This window comes from Calonectris borealis, chromosome 4 (assembly GCF_964195595.1).
Source record: "Calonectris borealis chromosome 4, bCalBor7.hap1.2, whole genome shotgun sequence".
Lineage (NCBI taxonomy): Eukaryota > Metazoa > Chordata > Aves > Procellariiformes > Procellariidae > Calonectris > Calonectris borealis.
This window is the reverse complement of record NC_134315.1, coordinates 66,533,639-66,555,550: the sequence shown is the minus strand read 5'-3', so window position 1 is coordinate 66,555,550 and position 21,912 is coordinate 66,533,639. Positions and strand designations below refer to the sequence as shown.

The 21,912-nt window shown below is 46.8% G+C and overlaps 1 protein-coding gene and 1 long non-coding RNA gene across 4 annotated transcripts; one reads left to right on the top strand and one right to left on the bottom strand.

Moving 5' to 3' along the window:
• Positions 1-1,067: 1,067 nt before the first annotated feature.
• LOC142082502 (uncharacterized) lies at positions 1,068-4,449 on the bottom strand. Its single transcript, XR_012673712.1, has 3 exons — positions 3,888-4,449; positions 3,724-3,794; positions 1,068-1,891 (listed from the first exon to the last, which is right to left on the bottom strand). It is a non-coding gene; the product is annotated as an uncharacterized LOC142082502 (long non-coding RNA).
• An 839-nt stretch (positions 4,450-5,288) lies between these two features.
• On the top strand, positions 5,289-21,789 carry HPSE (heparanase). 3 transcript variants are annotated; one of them, XM_075149952.1, is made up of 12 exons: positions 5,289-5,501; positions 7,168-7,313; positions 8,690-8,815; positions 9,186-9,359; positions 9,831-10,002; positions 10,604-10,651; positions 12,730-12,823; positions 13,443-13,549; positions 14,495-14,609; positions 16,511-16,629; positions 16,784-16,930; positions 21,262-21,789. In XM_075149952.1, the coding sequence occupies exons 1-12, from the start codon at positions 5,326-5,328 to the stop codon at positions 21,296-21,298; spliced, it is 1,461 nt and encodes a 486-aa protein (XP_075006053.1). In that variant the 5' UTR covers positions 5,289-5,325; the 3' UTR covers positions 21,299-21,789. The 3 variants fall into 3 exon arrangements, with proteins under 3 accessions (XP_075006053.1, XP_075006052.1, XP_075006054.1); XM_075149951.1 differs by lacking the exon at positions 21,262-21,789 and adding an exon at positions 20,795-21,084; XM_075149953.1 differs by lacking the exon at positions 21,262-21,789 and adding an exon at positions 17,656-19,488 and having other exon boundaries at positions 5,303-5,501.
• Positions 21,790-21,912: the final 123 nt, after the last annotated feature.

The window sequence follows — 21,912 nt, the reverse complement described above, 5'->3', positions numbered from 1 at the left end:
CCAGTATACTGACACAAATATGGCATTTCTATGTAAAATCAGGTGTCCCTTCTCAGTAAAGGAAAAGTAAGATAAACCTTAGTTAAGCTTTTTTTTATTCAACTTAGGTTAATTGTGTTGGGATTCTAGAGATAAACAGGAATGTTTTTAAATCCAATGGGGTCATTAGAGGTTGAACATTTGACTGAAAGGGGTTAGGGTGAAAAACTGGTGAAAAGGCTAGTATTTTACTGCTAATTTTGTTGTTGCATTAGAGAAATCATAGGTAGCAATTGAATAAATTCTTTATAAGCCTTCATTTAGCAGAAGCATACATCTAAGACCGTAATTATGATACTTCATAGTGGCTTACAAAGTTTGGATAAGTGAAATATTTGAGTGCATTCAGTATAAAACCAGGTCAAGAATTTAAAAACAGCTCTTTTTGGAGGCAGCATGATTCATTTCCACTGCTAGATGGGAACCCTGTTACTGATACTTAAGTGCCTAAAGCACAAATGGTTTTGGAAACATGAGAACATCTTAAGTTGGCTCTAACAATAAGGTATAATTGGCCCTCAGGTGCAGAAGCAATATTTGCCATGACTTGAGGTATCTAAGTCTGTCTCTTAATGCCTTGCCCTTTTGAGATTTGCCCATTTTTGATCAAAAGATAGATAATATGAAATTCTCAATTGGTTTATTTGCATTATCTTCAAGAGACACATGATGCTCACTCCAGCATAAATGTGAGTACGTATCCAAGCAGTTGATGTAGCATGCATGTTGGAAAATGTTAGTGATGTCTGTAAGGCCTAACTGGTTGCTCTAAAGGTTTATTGGTGCTTGATGGCATTCCTCCAAAGTCTGAAACAGTCTTGCATGGATTTTGGGAAAAAAAAAAACAGGGCAAATTACTGTAAAATTACTCACTCTGGTACTGAGTTACTGCAATAACTGATGTTGTGGAAATAATCCATTAATTGCTACATTAACTACAGGAGTCGCTAATGAGCCATTAACCTCTGTCACAATACTTTCCATGATATTTGTACTTGCATGCTAATTAAAAAAAGTATACATTTTTATTTTTATATTGTGGAGGGGAACAGCAGGAAAAAATTATTTCTGGTAGCTGTCCATTGTTGGGTCACTAACTGCCCATCCTCACACTTGTACATCACCGTACCAACCAGCACTGTTGCAAGATCAGGTTTTGATAAGATGCATGTTTAGGAATGAAGTCAAGTATTCCCTACAAACGCTAAAGCTCCTTTGAAAATGGTAGCAAAAGCTGGTTTGAAACAAGCGGGTGGTTTCAGGTCTGTGTGAAGCTGCTCTGGGAAGAAAATGAGGTTGACATTTGTTGTCTCTGGTGCTCTGTTTACAGAGGCTGTGCTTTGCCAGATGGATGAGTGCAACTCCCCCAAGGCTTTCTGTGACCTTTGATAACATCAGAAGTTAAATGAATGAAACTGCAGTGATTTGCACTAAAACTTTGCTATATGTAGCTTGTCTTATTTTTCTGAAATCAAACTTATCAAGCAAGGCAGTACACATTTTTCATATTGCTTTTTCTTTCTACAGTATGTATTCATGTATGATTAAATACTTTTCACAGAAAGCTTTCCTACCCTGGCTTTTCCCCTGGGTGGAGGTGGGAGAGGGGAAAAAAGTACACAACAGATGCTGGTCACAGTATTTTTGTGCTGGTGGATGATGCTGATGTGCTTCAGTATAGAGTACAGTACAGGCCTCATAAAATGCAGTATAATGTGCAGGTGTCAGAATGGGTATACTGGTTTGGTGAGTGTTATGGTGGTTGTGTATGGAAAAGCTTGTGCTAAGGATGGGTTCAGGATGTTTTGAAAGATTTCTCACTTGCTTCAATGGGATGTTTATATCCTAAAGCCTGTGTTAAAGGGAAAGAAGCAACAATGATTAGCTTATCTATGTGAAGTAATAATAGATGCTTCAAAGCTAAGGTAGGTCGTAAAAATATGCTCTATAGGATGTTCCTGCTAATTTCTTCATAACCCACAGTAAATAGGTTTAGAGCTATGGTGTGTGTAAGTCTCTTCAGGTTGCAACTAATGCAAAGTAAGTGTTCTGACTAAAAACTTTGGAGCATATTTCTTGTTCTTTATGCCTATTCACTCCACTTTCCAACTTGCCCGCATAGACCTGTTCTTGTGTTTGTGTGATTCCCTTCCCTTCCTTCCCCCAAGTCCATAATTCTGTACTTTCAGGAATCCCTGTACATAACTTACTGAAAACTCTCTCTCTGGAAGGACTGGTAAGAGGGTCAGGCTTATGTTAGCGTTTAGCTGTTAATTTTCATTGTGTGAACAAGACCTATTGTGTTTCTGTATTCTGGAAAGCTGCTTCCATGTGAGCTAGTCCTGCCTAGGCAGCTCTCACTTTGTCCTTTCTTTTAAAGCTTTATTTAATCTCTTTCAACATGGTCGAGAGCACTGAGTATCGGTTGTAACAGGAGCCAAATATTATCAATTAAAAGCTTTTGTTTTGATTAGAAGGGAGACTGAGTGTTTTTGTGGTGCTCTGGTGTGCTGGAGCTCAGCAGCTCCTGTGGTACCTGAATTTGTCAGCTGCAGACTCAGTGGAAACAAAGTCTTTTAGCAATATCTATAAAGCTGTGTGCGCTTCAAAGAGAACTGCTAAAAACTAGACCCGAAGTGTCATTTCCATCTCTGAATAAACAGTGTGCAATCTGAGAGTCCCATAACCAGCTGGTTCAGAAATAAAACCATCTGGGAGTGCAGAGACCTGTGAGCTGTGTCAGGACAAGGTCTGGCTGGGGGCTTGGGGGCAGGGCGTAAGGATAGCTTGCAAAAACACCTTGATAGGCATCTCTCTGTTTTTATAGTTTCCAGGCTTTCTTGGCATCAGCTTAGTCTTAGTTTCATCTTCCTGAGGCTTCTTCTATAGAAGCATAGATTAAGTGCAACTCTGACACAGGTCAGCTCTGTTCATCCGCCCAAACTCTGCTATGTCACAAGAATTGTTTGCCTTTCGTACGGACAACTCTTCCCTTTTGAATTCCCTTAATATGCACAGGTAAAGCACTGAGATAGATATAGATCTATATAAACATATATATCAGTTCTTGGTTCTTGCCCAGGAACAGGAGTGGGGTCACTGTTCGCAATAGCAGGTTGAAATTCCTGGAAAGCTTTTTTTTTAGTTCTTAGGTATAAAAACCTAGTGGGCACAATATATCTGCTAATGGCATCGCTGACATGGGAGAAGCAGAACTGCTGATAGGAGCTGTATGACCAAAGCATTTGAATACTGCAAGGCAGGGGCTAGGCTTTCTGTGGAGTGAGGAAGCAGGGTGGGATGCTGGTATGGAGCTGGCTTCAAACAGCACACAAGTGAGGTTAAGCCTAGTCCTGGTTCTTACACCCTCCCCTTGTAGCTCACAGGGCATCACTCAAATTCTGCCCTAATTTCCATGGGAGTCCAAATACCTCTGTATTGATCCTCCCTACTTTGCAATATTTAAATATTGATATAATGCAATGTGAAAAATGCCCAGGCAAAAGCTACCAATTCCCATTTAATACCTTAGCTCTTCCAGGTAGTAATGCTGGGAAGGCACTATTTTCCAGCTACAAGGTTTTGCAGGCTGCTAAAAGCATAACATGTGCTAGACCTTTCGTATCCACAGCTGCACACAGTGATTGAATCCAAAAAGTAGCATTGACCATTTGAAATATGTACCTTGTGCCGCTGCCATGAGAAATACAGCACAGTGGCAAGTCACTCAAAGTGCCTCTCTCCAAAGAAGCACACTGAGGAAATAAAGGGAGAAGTAGTGAATTCCAACAGAAAAAAAATCATGTGCAGGCTGCATCTCACCTGTTGGCTATTAACATTTTCTGTACCTGTAGTAATGACTTTAACCTGTTTTGCAGCAATGATTTGTCATGCACTGAGCTGCATTCTTAAATCCTTGGTTCACTCGTGGGGCTGGGTAGTTTGTGTGGTGCTCCAGTCATCTGCTGATAGATGAATTATTCCTCTGGCAGATAGTCACCCCAGCCCTTCCTGCGGACGTAGGTGGTGTACCCCGAAATGGGAAGCGTTACACTGACTAAGATACTGAGACAGTCAGGAGTGTCACTGATGTTTCCTTTTTGGCGGAGCCATGGATGTGTTTATCAAAAACAGAGTTAATTTGGTCTAGTTCTTCTCGTTCTGGTGGCAAGTTACTTAATAGCACAAAAATGTAGAGCAAGCAGGAACAGGAAGGGCCAGGCAGCTGAGCGCTTGAGCCACACTGATTAATGGCCCGACTTCAGTGAGCGTGGGAAGTGCTGCACCCAAATAAAGTAGCAGATAAGGACCGGACAATTTGCAGTGCGTTCCAGCAGCCGACAGTTTTCCAAACAAACTTAGTAAGAAAAATGGATGCTTCAGGATGAACTGATGCAGATTGGAAATGTAATGGTGATGTTAAGTGTAATTGTTTAAAAACTCTGCAACTATTTCAATAGTGTGCATGTTAAGCAACACCAGCCCCGTGGCTGCAGCTGGCCGTTTCCTGACAGGGCTCCTTGGCAAGGCTAGCTGTTGCCAAAGAAGAAGGAGTTACGGTACAGGCTGGACTGTGCAGGGAGCACCTGGGGGGCAGACCCAGAGCTTGCTTGAGTCTGTTTTTGTAAAAGCAATTCCAAGTTGCATGTTGGCTGTAATTAAGAAATATCCTTGTTGCAAAGTGTTGCAGCGCAGGGTTTCAGCCTGAAGTGGCAGGCTTGCCCAGTGGCACTTGTCACAGGCTCCCTGCGTGCTGCTGTGACTCGGTTTCCCGCAGTGAAGGCCCGTGGCTGGGATGTCAGGCTGACATCTCACCCCTTGAGCAGCAGCAATGTTCAGCGTGTAGCGATTTTCCAGCCCACTAAAAGAGCATGCAGCTGTCCAGGGTCGCACAGGCAAGGCAGAAAGAAACAAAGCAAGCGGTAGAAGTTGGCTGGTCCTCTGCAGCGTGCTACGATGCTGGAAAGGTCTGAGCAGACAAGGAACCAGCTTGAAACCCAGGTTCATTTTGTAATGGTTGAGGCTGTTGGGAGAGAAACTTTGGGCTTCAGGTGTCTTAGCGCTGATTTGAGACACTGCGCAGTGGTGAGGCTCGAAGAGCAGGGCTGCGCTTCAAGGATGCTACTGCAGCCCGAAGCCCCTTTCAGAGGGTAAGGAAAGCCTCAGCGCTGGCTGCTCCCGACACCCCTGTCCTTCCCGGCGGGGAGCGAGGGGCTGCACCCCCGGGCTGGGCCCGCCCTCCGCGAGGGTGGTGCCGCCGGCGGCGCGGCGGGCCGGGAGGGGACGATGCTGCTGCTGCTGCTGCTGCCGCTACTGCCGCTGCTGCTGGCGGAGGGTCGGCGGGCGGCGGTGCTGCGGCTGGGGCTGCGGGGCAGCCCCCGCGGGGAGGTGAGCCCGCTTTTCCTCTCCCTCACCCTGGACGCCAGCCTGGCCCGGGACTCGCGCTATGTCGCCTTGCTCAGGTGAGCCGCCTCCCTCCCCTTTTGGGCAAAGGAAGAAAGGCCCTGGGAGGGCGGCAGAGGGGTTCCCCGGAGCGGGGGGGAGAGGTCCCCGGCAGGCAGAGAGGTCCGTAGCCGCGGGGAGGGGAGCCCGGGCATCCCGGCGGGGAGCCGGCAAAGGCGCTGCTGCCCGGCGTGCGGGCAGGGGAGCGAGCTGGGGGGAACGGGAAGACCCCATCCCTGGAGCTGAGGGCGGGGGAGGCTGCTGGATCCTTCGGTATTCCTTAATTTCAAGGCGATACCTGCCGTGGGTGCGAGCTGCGCCGTTTCGCTTGTGCTCGAGGAATGAGTGGCAGGGCTGGGTGGATGGAGGGAAGGCGCAGCTCGGGTGGTAGTCGCTGGAAGCAGCACGGGGATAAACTTGGGAGAGGAGCAGCTTTGTGAGCAGAAAAAAAGGAGAAGGCAACTGCCGAGCTGCTAGCCCTGCCGCTCCGCGAGGTAAAAATCATCCGAGTCCTCGGGCAGTTTTGCAGACGTTTGCCTGGGCACTGTCAACATAAAGTCAAATAAATGCTGAGGAAGGTCTGTCACCATCAAAGCTGAATCGAGAGATCCTAAAAATAAAGCCTTTTTTCCCCCTTGGGTAACACTGAACAACTCTGGACTGCTGAGTGATGGTGTTCCCTGCCTGTTCTTTTGGCTCTGATCTCTCTCTTGCCTTTTCTTCCCTGCTTTTGCTCTATTTTTTTGTACTTTATTCCTTTTGATTCTACCTTTTTTTGAAGCTATCTTAATTCTTTCCTTTTCATCTGTCTGATCCCATTTTTCAGCCCCACAGTATTTCTCCAGTTCTGATTTCCCTCCTCCCATCACTTTCATCTTTTCCTCCTTACCAAGGTGAGGAGAAAGGTGACACCAGCTTTACTGGAAAGTGCTCAGGTCTCCAACCTCCAGCCCCAACCACACACCTTGGGGTTCAGTCTGGGGCCAGCCCCACCACCATGAGGATCAGGAAGTACTTGGTGGCCTCTAATCTGCTGTGTGTCACCACCGAGCAGATAGTGCTTGTGTGCCCGGCGTCCTCTGATGCCTCGTGGTTTCCCCCAGCAAAGGCTGCGTGTTGGTGCTGCACATCCTGCCCGCGGTGTGCGCAAGTCACAAAGGCAGAGCTTATGTTATTTTATAAACCTCCTTTGCTAAAGCTAATGCTTGTCCCAGCACGGACCCTTAATCTCTCTTGGGTACAAAAGCAATCGCTTTGACTGTTGTTGATGGAAATTGGGATTGATGGTGTAAAGTCAGTTTTACATCCACCTTCTCACAGGACTGATATGTTAGTTTTGTATAAACAAAACCAAAAAATCTAGGGGAGAAGGATGCTTAGGACAAAAAAATACCTGTTTTGAAGTATTGCCTTACTTTGCCCCCAGGATTTGATTCCCTGTCCGTGAGCGTGTTCCCTGGGGCACGTCTCCCCCTCGCTGCCTCACGGATGCTCTCCTGGCCCACTCAGCCAGCAGTGTCTCTGTTGCACAGTGCAGAGGGCTGGGGTGCCCTGAGGCTACTGGGTAGCCCCCTGTCACCTGCTGCAGCACGTCCCTCCAAGCACTTGCCATGTTTAGCGTCTACACAGAAGCCATAGTCTGCATTAATATAGTGGTTCTTCTGTTTCTTGATGTCCCTTCCTCAGCAATCCCAAACTGCGTGCCCTGGCCACAGCCCTCTCCCCAGGCTTCCTGAGGTTTGGCGGCACCGAGACAGATTTTCTCATCTTTGATCCCAACAAGGATTCAACTTCAGAAGAAAAAATCCTCTGGGAACTTCAGGCCCAGCAAGGTAAAACGGGCATCAACATGTTAGACTGGAAACCATTGTGGGTTTAGGAGGTGGCTTTGCAGGCTGGGGATGCTACAAGGGCACGGCGGCAGCGTTGGGGGTCCTCCACGGGGTCAGCATTGCTCTCCTCCGTGGAGAGGAGATCTGTGGACCTTCAGCATGGTCCGTGTGCCAGCCGTGGGAAAGCGAGAAAGGACTCAGGGGACCTCACGTCCACCCCTGCATCTGCTGGGACTCTTCCTTTGCCACCCTGTGCTCCTGGCAGCACCCTTGGGAGCTCCCCTGCTGCCCGGGAGGCGGTCAAGATCAGCTCAAAAGTAGTCATTTCATTACAAAAATTAAGTAACGGATGGAAGAAATAATCTGATGAGAACAGAGCTTCCGTTTTCTCCATCTTGGCCAAAGCCAGAGCTAGGCTTGGGGGGCAACCTTGCCCTCCTGTTTCTTTGACAGGGCAAGTGCAAACCCACCGGACCTCTGCCAACTGCTCGAGCTTGGTCCTGGCGCGTGAGGTTTCCCACTGCATTAAATTCCATTTCCTCTTTAAACTTAGTGAAAGCACATAAACCCTTCTAGAGGTGTTTCACATGAAATAATTCCCATCTATTCCTGTGGTACATAGCACAACAGTACAATCGTACATTGCTGTACAACCTGTGATGCTCGGTTTTGAAGTTGAGTGGTACTTTTCCCCCCGTACCGCTTTGCTGAGCGGCCGCCTCCTCTCTGGGTAACTGTGACTCTGGCTCGTGCCTTCCTCCCTGGTTATGCCTTGTTCCTGGTTTGCATGCCAAGAAAAAACATGAGCTTTGAAGAAAAAGTGTCTTATGACTCCTGCCAGCGGTGCCATTGGAGCGGTACGGGGCAGTCAGCGCTTTCCCCTGCGTGAGACGGGCAGCGCAGGAAGCATTGCCCCATATCTGCCCACAGCAAGGCGGGCCACGAACCCTGCCATTCCGCTGCACGCTGGGGTGGCTTATCTGCTCCTCAGGCACCGCAGCCCGCCCTTTGTCAGCTTCCTGGAATGAGGGTTTCCAGATGGTGCTCCAGCTAAAATAGTTTATTGGGGTGTGACTGCCACGATACGAGCCTCCAGAAGCACAGCTCAGTCTTCCCCCACCCCGCCATCTCCATCACCTTAAATTGGGAAATATGCATTTTATATATATATATATAAAATATATATTTATGCATCAAGCCAGCCCTCTTTTTGTATGTGGTTAACATTGTGAAAGTAGGGGTGCGTTTCACAGAAGTGGCTCTCAGCCTGACACTAAGCAGTTGTGCTCCCTCCCGAGGGATGCAACCCTTTGCATGCTGGACTCTGGCCATGAAGATGAGGACTTAATTGCTATCATGCTTCTTCTGCCCTACAGAGGCTTGTGGCCCAAAGCCTGCATTTGCTGCTGTTGAGAAGCTCCTGCTAGCCCAGTGGCCCAACCAGGAGAAGCTGATTCTTGCAGAGCATAACCGGAAAAAGCACAAAAACACCACCATTACAAGTAAGACTTCGATGGATTTTTCTGCTAGGGTTTATAACCAGGGGGCTGCAAATCGCTGCCCTGCGGTAAAAGGGTCATAAGCTGTTAGGAGCTGAAACCACTGAAAATTAATATTTTTGCAAGTGGGTGAAATGTTTCTAAGAAATCTTTTTCTCCTGTCTGCCACCTTGTATTTAATAGTATTCAGGAATTGGAAGGATCTCAACACCTTACACGATGGTGTGTCTTTTGTCCGGCTGGGAGAGCTTGGCACACCTGCTAAATAAATACAGGCTAAATAAATACATGCGCTAAAGATTGTCGCGTGGCCGGAGCTCAACTAGCACACCGTAACCTTGAGATAAACATCCCTGCTTTCTCCTCTGGGCAGGAAATACGCTGGATATTCTCTACAGCTTTGCAAACTGCTCAGGGTTTCACCTGGTCTTTGGGCTCAACGCCTTGCTGCGGAAAGATGGCTTGCAGTGGGACAGCTCGAACGCTCAGGCGCTGCTGGACTACTCTGCCTCGCGGAGGTACAACATCTCCTGGGAGCTCGGGAACGGTAAGTGCGAAGCCTGCTTGTGGGCCAGGCCAGCGGTCACCTGGAAGGTACCACCGCAGGGTACGAGCTGGTAATTTTGGATGTTTTGGATGGTGGTCCATAAAGGCAAGGTGATGTTTTATTGGGAAATATTAAGGTCTTAATTTGCAAGGAGGGATTTCACAGAAGGCCCAACGAATGAGCAAATTGAGATGATTTTGCTGCTCCTACCAAGGCTCTGAGATGAGGTGAATGATGCCTCGCAAGGTGCAGGATGTCACCTATGGGGACTGGCTGGGACAGAGTGCTGGAAAGCAGCACGCTGCGTCACCCAGGCTTTTGGTTTCATGCTCATCGCTTTCAAATATTTCACCCGTACTGTGCCAGATCACGTGAAGCCATAGGAGATTGGCACTCCCCGCATGGAACAAGCTGCCCTATTTTATGCCCCGAAACTAGAGTGGGGTGCTGATGTGCGCCTGTCTTCCTCAGAGCCCAATAGCTTCAGGAAGAAATCTGGCATCTACATCGATGGCTTCCAGCTGGGGCAAGATTTTATTCACTTACGCCAACTTCTGAGTAACTATACCCTCTACCAGCATGCAAAGCTCTATGGTCCCGACGTTGGGCAGCCCCGAAAGCACACCCAGAGACTGCTGAGAAGGTAAGGGTGTGGGGCCCCAGGGTGGGCAGGTGTGCATAGCAGTGGCTTGTCTGCACCCAGATGTAGGGGGCATAAGGAGGCATCTGGGCAGGGTTTTAAGGATTTTCTGCTCCAAATCAACAGTGAGGATGTACAGATAGATACATGCAGTCTATTTGAGAACTAATTTCCTGCATTTTTCTTTAAATTAGAAACACGGAATTTTTTTTTCCTTGACTATGGATGAGTGAAATCTTACCTGCATGCATGAGCTCAAGGCTTAAATACTCAGCCAGTTGAAACTAAGACGTTGGCAGTACTTCAGTGATCCGCTCACCTTTCAGTTGAGCGCTGGCTCTAATGCTGTGTTAACAAGAGCTTTTCACCTTAGAAATCTCCGCGTGTTACACATGCGTTAATTCATCCGGCAACCCACTGAGGCAGCCGGGCTGCCCAAAGCCCGTTTAAAAGCCAATGCAAGCGTGGCCCCAAAGCAGTTCATCATTCACCAGCCGGGGGGGAGAGGGGAGGGTTGTGCATGGCAGCTTGCTCGTGGGGAGCCACGACCTGTAACTGGTACCCGCTAACCCCCCACTCTCCACTGCATCCCCTCTGGTTGCAGTTTCCTGAAATCAGGAGGGAAGGTGATCGACGCTGTCACATGGCACCAGTAAGTACCATTCGGATACCATCATTACTCTGCTTATCACCTGTTTTCTTTACAAAATGTCAATTTGAACATCTCAACAGGAAGGAGGGGGTGAAATACGCCTTTCAGCAGTTCCTCGGGCGCCTCTCTGCAAACTCTTCTGCTAAGAATACGAGATGAATTGAGGGAGCACGTTACAGAAATGCAGAAGGTCTCCAAAGAGGCTACTTGGTGCAGAGACCCAAAAGCAGTGGCGGGGGATTGTAACGTAGGCACAGCAGCGGGGAATGCAACGTGTGCAAGACGGTCGTTTTGCTTGCTAAGTATGTGCAGGGAGAAAAAACAGAAGTGGGATGTAGAGAAAAAGATGGCACGGCAGCTTTATTTCTCAGAAGAGCACGAGGGGGTAGAGCACGAGGGGGTAGATCACGGCTCTCCCCTGCACGAGGAGAGTTTCTGCAGCTGTTGAGCCTTTTTGCATATGCCATGTATCAACATATACCAAAACCTAGTGAGATCTGAGCAGCAGCCCCGATTGTCTCAAAGCTCCTAGCTGCCAACCCTTGTAAATAAAATGCACTTTCCTGTGGGAAGAAGGGGGTGTCGTATAAAAGGAAAAGAAGGTAGCTCAGACTTACTCGGCAGAGATGCCTCTGCTGAACTTCTACAAGAGCAGAAGGTTTTTAACGTCAGGTTTTAAACAACCTGTGGGTGGCTGGGCTTTGAAACAGAGTCAGTACCCCTGGCATTGATGCTCTCCTTGGCATTAGAAAGGCTGAATCTGCTTGAGTGAAAGCTTCTCTCCCTAAAAGCAAATTCAGGGAGTCACTGATGACCCTGCTGGCAAATGCACCCAACTCATTGTAAAAAATGCAGCAGAAGCCTTGTTAGCTGATGCATTACATGCTGCCTTTTTTCTCCATTTATGTCTGTTTGATATAAACGAAAAGCCCTGCAGGTCTGCTTGACCCTTACCCGTAGAGAAGTGCTAGCAGCTTCTCCTGCTCCCTTATGTTTGCTCTCCAGGTCAGTTTGGGCTGTGTGTGGGTAACTCGCCCTCAGATCCCACCCGCAGTGCAAACAGCACCAGCACAGCCCCAGCCCTTCGCTCTTGTGCCATGGCTTAGAGATGCAGTTTTAAAGTGCTCAGGTGGGCGGTGGGGTAAGTTGGCCCCAGGGCACCTGCCATGAACTCCACATGTTTGAAAGTGATTTCCGTGTGAAGGTGGTTTTCTTTCCGGAGTTAAATGCGGCACGGTGACATGCAGCAGTTGGGTGACAGTGGGAAAAGATGTACATGCTTATATTTTATATATATATATATATATGTATACATATATGACTTATCTAGGTATTTTGAGCTGCTAGCAAGACATAGAACATCTCCTCTCCCCTTCCTGGGCTGTTCTTGCCCTGTGGCTGCCTTTGCTTTAAATGAGCATGTATTATTTTCTTTACTAATTTAGGATTATCGGGTTTTAGCTTCCTCTAGTGGCTGGACGACTTCAGCTACTTCTGGTAGGACTGCGTGATAGCGTGGTGAAATGCAAAAACCACAGGGATCCCAATTTCCTGATCTTTATTCGGACAAACCAGACTTAAAAGCTCTTCTGCTCATGGTGGAGGGCAAACTTCATCCTGTAGGGATGCCTCCATCCCGTTGCCCTCCAGGTGGCCAAAATACTCCCAACAGAAGGACAGAAGCTGGGATCTGATATATTTAATATATAACTTGGTACAGTAAAGCAAGTAATCACATAGGAGTGTCAGACTCCTCAGCAAGAGAAGATTTACAGAAGCTGGCTCTTATTCAGTGACGTTTTCCTCATTCTAAATGAGTAGATGCAAAAAAACCCTACTACTTCTGTTGATCAAAATTTCTGTGATATCCTGCCTCCATTGAGGTAATTATACCTGACAGTCCCTTAAATACAAACGACATACCTACACATTTGGAAAACAAAAAAAAGAAAAAGAACTGGACAGAAAAATAGTGCTGTGGATAAATGTATCAAGCAACTGAGTACTTTCGGTGGTGTTTTGAACCAGTGGTGGTATTTTTCCTTAATTTTGGCTGTGGGCTTTTTTTCCGTTTCCAGTTACTATGTGAATGGACGAAGTGCAACGAGGGAGGATTTCTTGAGCCCTAAAGTGCTGGATACCTTTGCCACAGCTGTACGCGAAGTCTTGGAGGTGCCCTGTCCTGTTTAATCGTTTCCATGTTCAGCTTCCAAGCAGTTAGCAGAGAATCTGGAATAAAGTACAATTTCTCACTAGCAATAAACAGGGATCCTCAAAGCTTGGGTGCTGCTGTCATTGTAAATTAAAAAAAAAATTAACGATATTCATAATAAATGAGGTCAAATATTTTGCCATGCAGCAAGCATGGTGCCAGATACATCACAAACCTACAACGTTCTCAGTTATCTATGTAGTCATTACTCAGGGATGTAATTTATGGTCATACCCGCCCCCTGCCCCAATTTCTTGTATTTTGAGATCCCGAGAACAGTATAACTTAGAGTATACCACTGCTTAGCATGAGAAGACTTACAGGACCTGGCTTTTAGTGATGTTTGTCTCGTTCTACGTGTGTGGCTGTGATTTTTTGGAGGGGGAGGAAGTAAATCTGCTTCTAGTCCTTTTGATCAAAATTTCTGGGACATCTCACCTCAGTTGGTGTTACCCCTTAAATGCAAACGTTGTACGTAGGCAGTTGGCTAAAGCACAAAATTTTGATTGCCCATTATTTCAGTAGCCAAAAAACTTAACTGTTGTCTCTTTCTCTTCTTCCCTATGCCTCACTGGCCAGATTGTTGGTGGGACCGTGCCCAACAAGAAGGTCTGGCTAGGAGAGACAAGTTCTGCCTATGGAGGGGGAGCTCCCAGGCTGTCCAACACTTATGTTGCTGGCTTTATGTGAGTACCATGACACAGGTGTGGGGAAATTACACATTTTACCAGCTGAAGGGGGTTGCGTACATGCCCTGTGGGAGAAATGTCTCCCTCGGGCTTCCCAGGGAGCACAGGCAATGGGTGGGTTGAGGATCGTAACCCTCCCACCGCCCCCTGTGTGCTTCCCCCATGCCTGAGGTTCCAGGTAGGCCCAGGTAATAGCAGATTCCTACAGGAAATGGGCAATGAGAAGGATGAGAAAGTTGTATTTCTGCCCTCGAATTTGCAATGCTAACTCTGTCCTTTCGTGAGGACGGAAAGTCATTTACAAGACGGGTGTCCTTGTCCAATGTCATCCTTTGACCACATAACTAACCAAAGGGAAATTTAGTCATGAAAATATTTTTCTCCAAGGACTTCAGTTGCAGCATTTTGTTGAAATAAAAGAATCCAGACTTTTCTTAGCGCTTTGATCAGTTTGTAGATTCAGGGAGATAAAATTGCATGAGAATATGCAGTTGACACTTCGAAAATTAACCAAAACCATGTTTGCAATGTATTGTTTCCCTCCTGTAAGGCATGATGATCTTTTCGTCAGGGCCTGGTGGGCCAGCAAGTCAAAGCCTGGTAATGGCAGGCAACCTTGTCGTTGGCGTGATGATTTCTCTCAGTCTTCAGGCTCTTGGCCAGTTCAGGGGCATCCGCTGCCGCTCCTGGTTTCCACCGCCTGCAAACAGGGGAGTGGAACAACTGTTTCCACCAACTCGGACCTTCAGAGATGGTCTGAAATTATTTTTTTAAGATAATCAATGCAAGACTTGAATTGAAATCAGTTGTGTAATTTTAAGGAAGTCAGCATCGTGCCCCGATTTTTGCTTTCTTACTTCCCAAACTGGTTGGAGAGGGGCAACAGTGTACAGTTGAGGTCAGCAATTTCATCTGCATGTGGTTTGCCTCAATTTTTGGCAGGTGGTTGGACAAACTCGGGCTTTCAGCCAGGGAGGGGATTGACATGGTGATGAGACAGGTTTTCTTCGGGGCAGGGACCTATCACCTGGTGGATGCCAACTTTGAGCCTTTGCCGGTACGTATGCAAACCTGCTAACACCATCTGAACGCTGCATGCATTTCTGCACAGGCAACACTGGATGTGGAGATGCAAGTCAGCTATTTTAACAACACAAGATAGCGACAGATTTTGTAGGATAGTCGCAGTTTAATCCTTAAAGTTAGCACCTCGCACCTAAAGTTAGCTCACGTTTCATTATGGGTTCATGTATTATATATATATAGATACAAGATATTTACTGCAACTGCAGGGATGCAGCTAGTCTTCAGCACAGCAGAGACTGATTTCTGGGACATGATGCTCTGATTTGTATGCAGGCACTTCTGGAGTTCACAAGGCTTTTCTGGATGGACTGTTTTGGTTTTTCTGGATGGACTGTTTTGGTTTGAGTACTTCTCAGCTGAGTGATGAATAGCTTTTAAACAGAAGTGATACGAGGTATTATAGTAAATTATATCGCAAGTGAAAACCAAACCAACATGAAGTCAAGACTCAAGCATTTCTTAGGTCATGAGCATATTTAGCCTTCAGGATTGGCTGAAGGATAATTAAATGAAAACATGCATTTCGTATAGTTGGATTTATTAGGAAATAACATTCTGCTGTGATGAAACATCATTATTTGAACTATACGTTGTTCTCGCATGTTTCTTTGTGCTAGTAGCACTTACCTTGGTGTGAGAGGATAGCGTCTTTCTTTTTAGCTTTTCTCTCATTTTTCTGCTTCCAAGTTGTGACTTTCACAGGCTCGTAGAGACCATCTGAGAGGAAACCCAGCATATGGGGTTTTTCTGTTCTGCCTGTTCAGCTGGTCTCTATGCCAGGGGCTGCGTTGTCAGGCTTGTTGCTTTGGGCTTTTTATTCCCTCATTTAAAATAGATTTAATTTGGACTGAAAGGATGTGCCTTGTTCCTCACCCACAGGCAGTACAGATGCTAATCAAGCTAATAATGCTTTAGAGGCGGGGAAATCCAAACCCAGGTCCATCAGTTAGCATGGAAATGAAGAAGCACAGCAGTGTCAGAAGGCTGCACCTCCTTGCAGAGGGGCTGAGCATCAGGCCAACAGGAAAAGTCACTTCTCCAGGCTCGTGGTGACTCAGGAGAGAAATAGGACAGCTTTCCTTCTAGGAAAACCTCAAAGACAGACAGGCAGATGAGCTGGGAGAAGCTCTCTGAAACCTGCCAGCTAGAGCACATCCTCCCTTGGGGTTGCACTCTCAAAAAAGCGATGCTGCAAAATGCAGCCTGCCTGCGGCCTCCTAGCCCCAAAACACATCTGCCCAGACCCCGTGCTTTCTTTGGTACAGTCATGGACTTCATAGTGGAAAAGTAGCTGTCAAGGTGCACAAAAAAGCAGACCTGGAAAAACTGAGTCTGCACTGGGCATCACCCTGCTTGGACATCGTTCTGGGGTGTCTGAGGATTTACTCTTGACTGGTGTTCAGAAATTAATCCTGAGACCTGTTCAAAAGCACGACATTAGTGAAAGACATAAAAGTTGTTGGGGGCTTCTTCCTGGTGCTGCGCCTGTGGATTGGGCACAGGCTTTCCTGCAGGAAGGGCAGCTCTTCCCCTGTGGGTTCAGCCCTGAGATGCTCTGTACCCTGCAGAAGGGTGTTTCCAAAATGCAAACACTCTCTCCCCCACAGAAAGAGCTCCAAGATTTGCATATGAAGGGGAAAATGACTCTAAGGTACCTTGTAAACACAGCTGCACTGCAGCTTGGAGGCAGGGTTTTCTCTTTAGCTATGCTGTTTGTGGGAATTTAAATAGATATGGTAAAGAACTTGGTAAAGCAAAAAATTATGGGGGAAAAAAGCCCTGAAATTACCAGCAAAATGAACGTTACGTTAAGCACCCTGTGGAGTACCTGGCATGTACCCAAGTGCTTACATGTCTTTTTGTGCCTCCCAGGACTACTGGCTCTCGCTGCTCTACAAGAAGCTGGTGGGTACCAAGGTGCTGCAGGTCGGCCTGGCGGGAGCCGATGAGAGGAAGCTCCGCGTCTACCTCCACTGCACGAATGCCCTCCAGTAAGCCTCCAGAAAGGGCAAAATATCCCAGAAACTGAGCTCACAGCCACCCTCAGGCCAACAAAAGCAATTTGGGTCAGCGCAAGGCTGCATGTTATTTCTGTGAAACCTCTTTCTCTCCTAATCCCCACCATCATCTTCTCTTGCCTTGCAGCCCAAAGTACAGAGAAGGGGACGTGACGTTGTTTGTCTTAAATCTCTACAACGTTACCCAACATTTGCAGCTACCGAATTACTTATCAAGCAAGCACGTGGATCAGTACCTCTTACTGCCTCACGGCAAAGAGAATATACTTTCCAGGTAAGCGTGCAATTCCTCCTGTCTCTGTAGAAAGGATTGTGAGTAGAGTTAGATGGCCTCTAAAACCTCACCTTGTTCAGTTTGCAGGGTGGGGGGGCCGGGGAAGAGGTTACCGTTCAGTCATCTGGGTTTTTTTTTCAGTAAGGTCTAACTTCTGTTAAATCAGGTCTCCTAAAATCAGGCTGCTTAAAGTTTGCCAAGGTACAAGGACGCTTGTTTGATGTTAATCAGGAAGCTTTTTTCTAGCAGGCTTCAGGGCTCTGGACCAGCTGCTAAAGTCCTTTTTCTGTTGCACAAGCACAGGTATATTGCTTTCCCGAGTGCTGGCTCCTGATTTACAGCAACATGTTCAGGCTTTGTATGGTTTCTTTTGTTGTTACCGCTAATACAACGGCACGGGAAGGATCTGCTCTGTGAGCGTAGAAGACATCTTAATATTTGCAGGAGAAAAACCAATTAGAATTTTTACTTTTCAAAGCCTGTTCTGCTGTTAACCTCACTAGAAGAGTAAGAAACATGTACTTTTCAACCTGCTTGTGCTATGATTCTAAAGGAGTCCTTGCAAAGGGAGTGCAGCAGATGCTCTGTGTGTGTGCACATAAACCTTCAAGGGAAGTTTAGTTTGGCTTTGGACTGAGTTTATATTTACACTCAGATCCAGAGCTGTTTGTGCTTGATGGCAAACAGAGCACAGCTGGCCAAACAGTCTCTCTGTCCCTCTCCAGGTCTATTGAGCTGAACAGCCGTGTGCTACGGATGGTGGATGACAAAACGCTGCCAGAGCTTATCGAAAAACCCCTTGGTCCCGGCAGCGTACTCGGCCTTCCAGCCTTCTCTTACGGCTTTTATGTTATCAAAAACGCCAAAGCTATTGCTTGCATTTAAATGGTTAATACACACACGCAGGATAAATGTAAAACACTTGGCTAGTAGGGAAGTTTAATCCTAGACATTCACGTTTCTACCACGAGATTTAATTCTGGCAAGGGATGCAAATGTGGTGGCACTGGTACGATCTGTGGGCTGAGGAAGACGTGAGGTTCTGCTGGGTAATTTGTACGTGAAAGATGCTTGTTAAGCTCCCAGGAGAATTATCCAGGTAGAGGAAGCCCAGGCAGGGGCTGGTTTTGCTCTCAGTCCAGCCTAGGTCGCTGCGCTCGAGCATGGGGCTCTTCTTCACACCACGCACGGAGCTGCATCAGCTTCTCGCACTGTGCTTGGGGCTCTGCCAGCCAGGAACTGCAGCCTCCCCTCTCCCTCTCATTTCTGCAAGCACAGCTCTTAAAGCAGTCCCTTCAGAAAGGATGAGCAGTGTTTTTATTGTAGCTGTATAGCTGTGATTTTGCTTGCACCATGTGGGGAAGCCCAAGGAGGGGCTGTGGTTGCTGAGGGCATCTTGGGGTGCAAAGCGAAGACACACAAAGCAAACCGAGATCATGGTGCCTGCAGGGGAAAACGCCTTCCTGACAAACCAGGTCCTCCGTGGGATTTGGGGCAGCACCACATGTTTTTCCCAAGCTAGGAGAGTTCAGTCACAAGATGGAGCTGTGGCCACGTGCTTTCCAAAGGCAAATTTTTGACACACAAAATGCAGGCTGTTCCTGCCGAGTGGTCTACCTCAGCCCTCACACACTTCCTCCCCGGGAGGAAAGGAGAGGAGCCCACCAGTAGCCCAGCAAACCCGCCGTGGTCAGTGGGCTGCACAGCGAGGGCTCAGACTCCTGAACCTTCACCACCCCGCAGGCAGTTCAGCTGGAAAGGACTTCCCTGAACCTACTACAGTGAAGCTCTGCTTTACGCTTCCTAACTCGCTCAGGTCTCTTCTGTTCTCAAGCAAACGGGAAAGTAGAGAGACTGAGCAAACCACCCACCCCTTGACCATCAGAGGGACTTCAGTGGCCTTAGAGCATCCTGGGGACAAACTTGGCTGGCCAGGCTGACATCCCTCCTGCTCGGGAAACAGCCATTTTGGCCAGAAATCTGTGTCGGCAGTGGCTTTTCTCCCAGCTGTGCCTTCCCCGTGCGCACCCTGCTGCAGTTCGGTGTGCCACCGGCCCCTTTCCTCTGGCACGCAGGCTGCCGGCCTGCAGGGTAGCAAAACGCCTTGGAGAATACCTGTGGTCTCCCGCACATGTTTATTTGCATCTACTTTTCTTGAAGATATATAACCCATACCACTGTCAATGCCTTATAGTATTTTGAGCATAGCAGGGGAAAACACCACCACCACCACACCACTGTACTTCCCTTTTTAAGCTTTAAAAGGATGCTACCAGCTACATGGGGTTTCAATACAAGGCTGGGGGAGAGGGGACATTTTTTAATGAAAAGACTTTAAAAACAGATGTACTTTTGAAGCTGTGATGAAAAATTGCACAATAAAAAGGTTATATTTAAGTTCAGTGTGTCAAAGGAGTGTTTGCATGCACAGCGCAGATGCATTCTGCGAAGGGTTATGTATCAGGCGGGTACTATAGATCAGAAATGAGAATAAGGAAGGCTAAGTTTGTTTACATTGTCCAAGTTCAATAACAGAAGTAAAGAGAGCGTAAAATGGAGTGGAAAGTCTTACATACAGTCAACATAAAGTTAATAATATATTATTATAATAATAATAAGTTACAACTAAGACATCAAAGTTATTGTTTGCCTGGTAGCTGCTTTTTAGAACTTTTCTAACAGTTTTTTTTTATTCCAATGCTTGTGACTTTTACATTTGAAGATTTTAAAGTGATTTATACCAGCTTTTGGCAATCTTCCTTTTTTTTAAGGCTCCGTTTTGGCATACCGATACCATGAAATTCCCTATGTTTCTTTTGGTCATATACCATCTGCGCTTTGTATGATTCCCAACAAGAGTACCCAAGTGAATAAAAATGAAAGAAATCATACCCAGGTTGGTGTGTTTCAATTGTAGCTGACCACCAGTTCAGAAGCCCTGCACCCCGCTGGCTGACTCAGGCAATATACACGGGCTGATGATCACAGGAACTCATGGGAGGGGTATAGGGATGTCCGGGTGTGCAAATGACAGCTGCTCTGGCTTCACCTCCCAGCCACGTCTCCTTCTCTGAGCGTACGGCCTGGTTCTTCACATGGTGGGGTGGCGAGAGGTGTGATTTACAGCTCACGTAACCGCTTTCAACTTAAAAAGCTCTACACACACCCAGATGACTTCTTCTTACAAAGTGTTGTATATCAAGCTGATAGCTCTGTATAGGGCAGCGGGAGAGGAGCATAGGAAATGAGCCACTGGATCCCAGCACACCAAGGCAGGTACGGTCAGAACCAGAGGCGAACATCGTCCTCGCAGGACCCGTCTGCAGCAGCAATGCCTGCCCCATGGACATCTTATCTCAAGGGCTTTTTTTCCTCCGTGAATGTTGTAAACCTTTGGGTCTTGACCTTGAATGTCAAAATACATATATATATATATATGTATATATATACACTCTTATGAGAGACCAGGAACAATGATTGTATCTTGCATACGTTCTAATTTACTTTTGCATTTTTTACTCCGGAGCTTGGATTACTCACCTTGGATTTACTGTAAATCAGTTCCTGGAAGATGGAGTAAGTTGCATTACGAGACCTTTGTATAGGCGATCATTTAATGTATGTGAAAATAAGGAAACTGATAATCTCCTTAGAATCAGGGGCAATTTGACCATCAACTCAGATTCGAGTCAAACAAGACAGGGGTCTTAATAGCTTTCGGTGATTTTTCAAAGTCTGAAATGTACTATTCCCTAGATTTTTTTTCAGTGAGGTGCCAGGCCACCTTACAGTGAATATAAATCTAGTGACAATAAGTTTGCTTTTCTGCTTTACTTTCATGAGCTCCTTAAAAATTGTCTGCAGACGGTCCAGGGTTTGCTCACCACATCACACATTAAAAAAAAAAACGCCCACAGTGTCTGCACAGGACCACCCACCCGGTGAAAATTGGAGTACTGGAGTTCCTATGGACACAGCAAGCAGAAAGGCTGTGGGCGCGCGTTGGCAGGAATCGCTCACTATACTCCAGGATGCGCTGTTCAAGCACGCCTCAGGCACTTGTCCGTACCGGCCCACGATGACTGACCTCGTCAGCATGAAACAGAGCCAAGGTCACAAAAAAAAATATTAGTTACACTTTATCAGAGTTGAGCAACTGTTTCTTTTATGGTCCTGTGCAAATCGTTGTACTGTTGTGGAGTACTGCTCGTAAAACAGCAAATGGAAAAATGTGAGTGTCACTTCTCTATCACATCGGTTTTTTACTTCCTCCTGGTAGTCAACATGTTTGGAAATTAAAGTTCAAAATGGTTTCCCTTCGTTTTTTTCAGTGTGTCAGTCATTCAAGCTGAAGGAAGTGTGGAATGAGACAGAAGTTATATGCTACATGGACCCCTGAATTCTCCAAGAAATTTTTCAGCAGCAAATCTAGGGACATTTTATCACTGCAACCATGCCATAGAAGAAAAAGTTTTTATGGCTCTGTCCAAAGTTCCCCTCCCTCCCCAGTTTATGCAGTAACTCACGTAAGATTGTGGGAGAACCGAGTGAATGACGACAGAGATCCAAAGGCCATATATGAAATCAGAAATTTTTATTAACTACAGTCTGGAAACGTTTGGGAGATGAGACATACGCTGATGCATGAACACATATGTCTTGATGATATGTTTGATGATACAGCCACCTATGGGATTTCAACAAATAGCACAGAAGACTCCGAAGAAATTCAGTTGTAAAACCAGCACACATACTTTTAGTGAGGTGCTGAGGTACAGTAACTAAAGATTACAAAAGTTATGAAATCTGTGCATCCTGTTGTTTTGCCGTTGGTCCCTCTCGGGTGCTCTGTCAGCATTCACTGCCCGAAGCCGACGGCAGGCTCCCTCACATCCCCTGCCAGGAGACTTGGCTGCCGTCCTCCGTACCTGGGCCAGGACCACGGCAGACCGATTCCTGCTGATACCTGCCGGGTCCCGTGG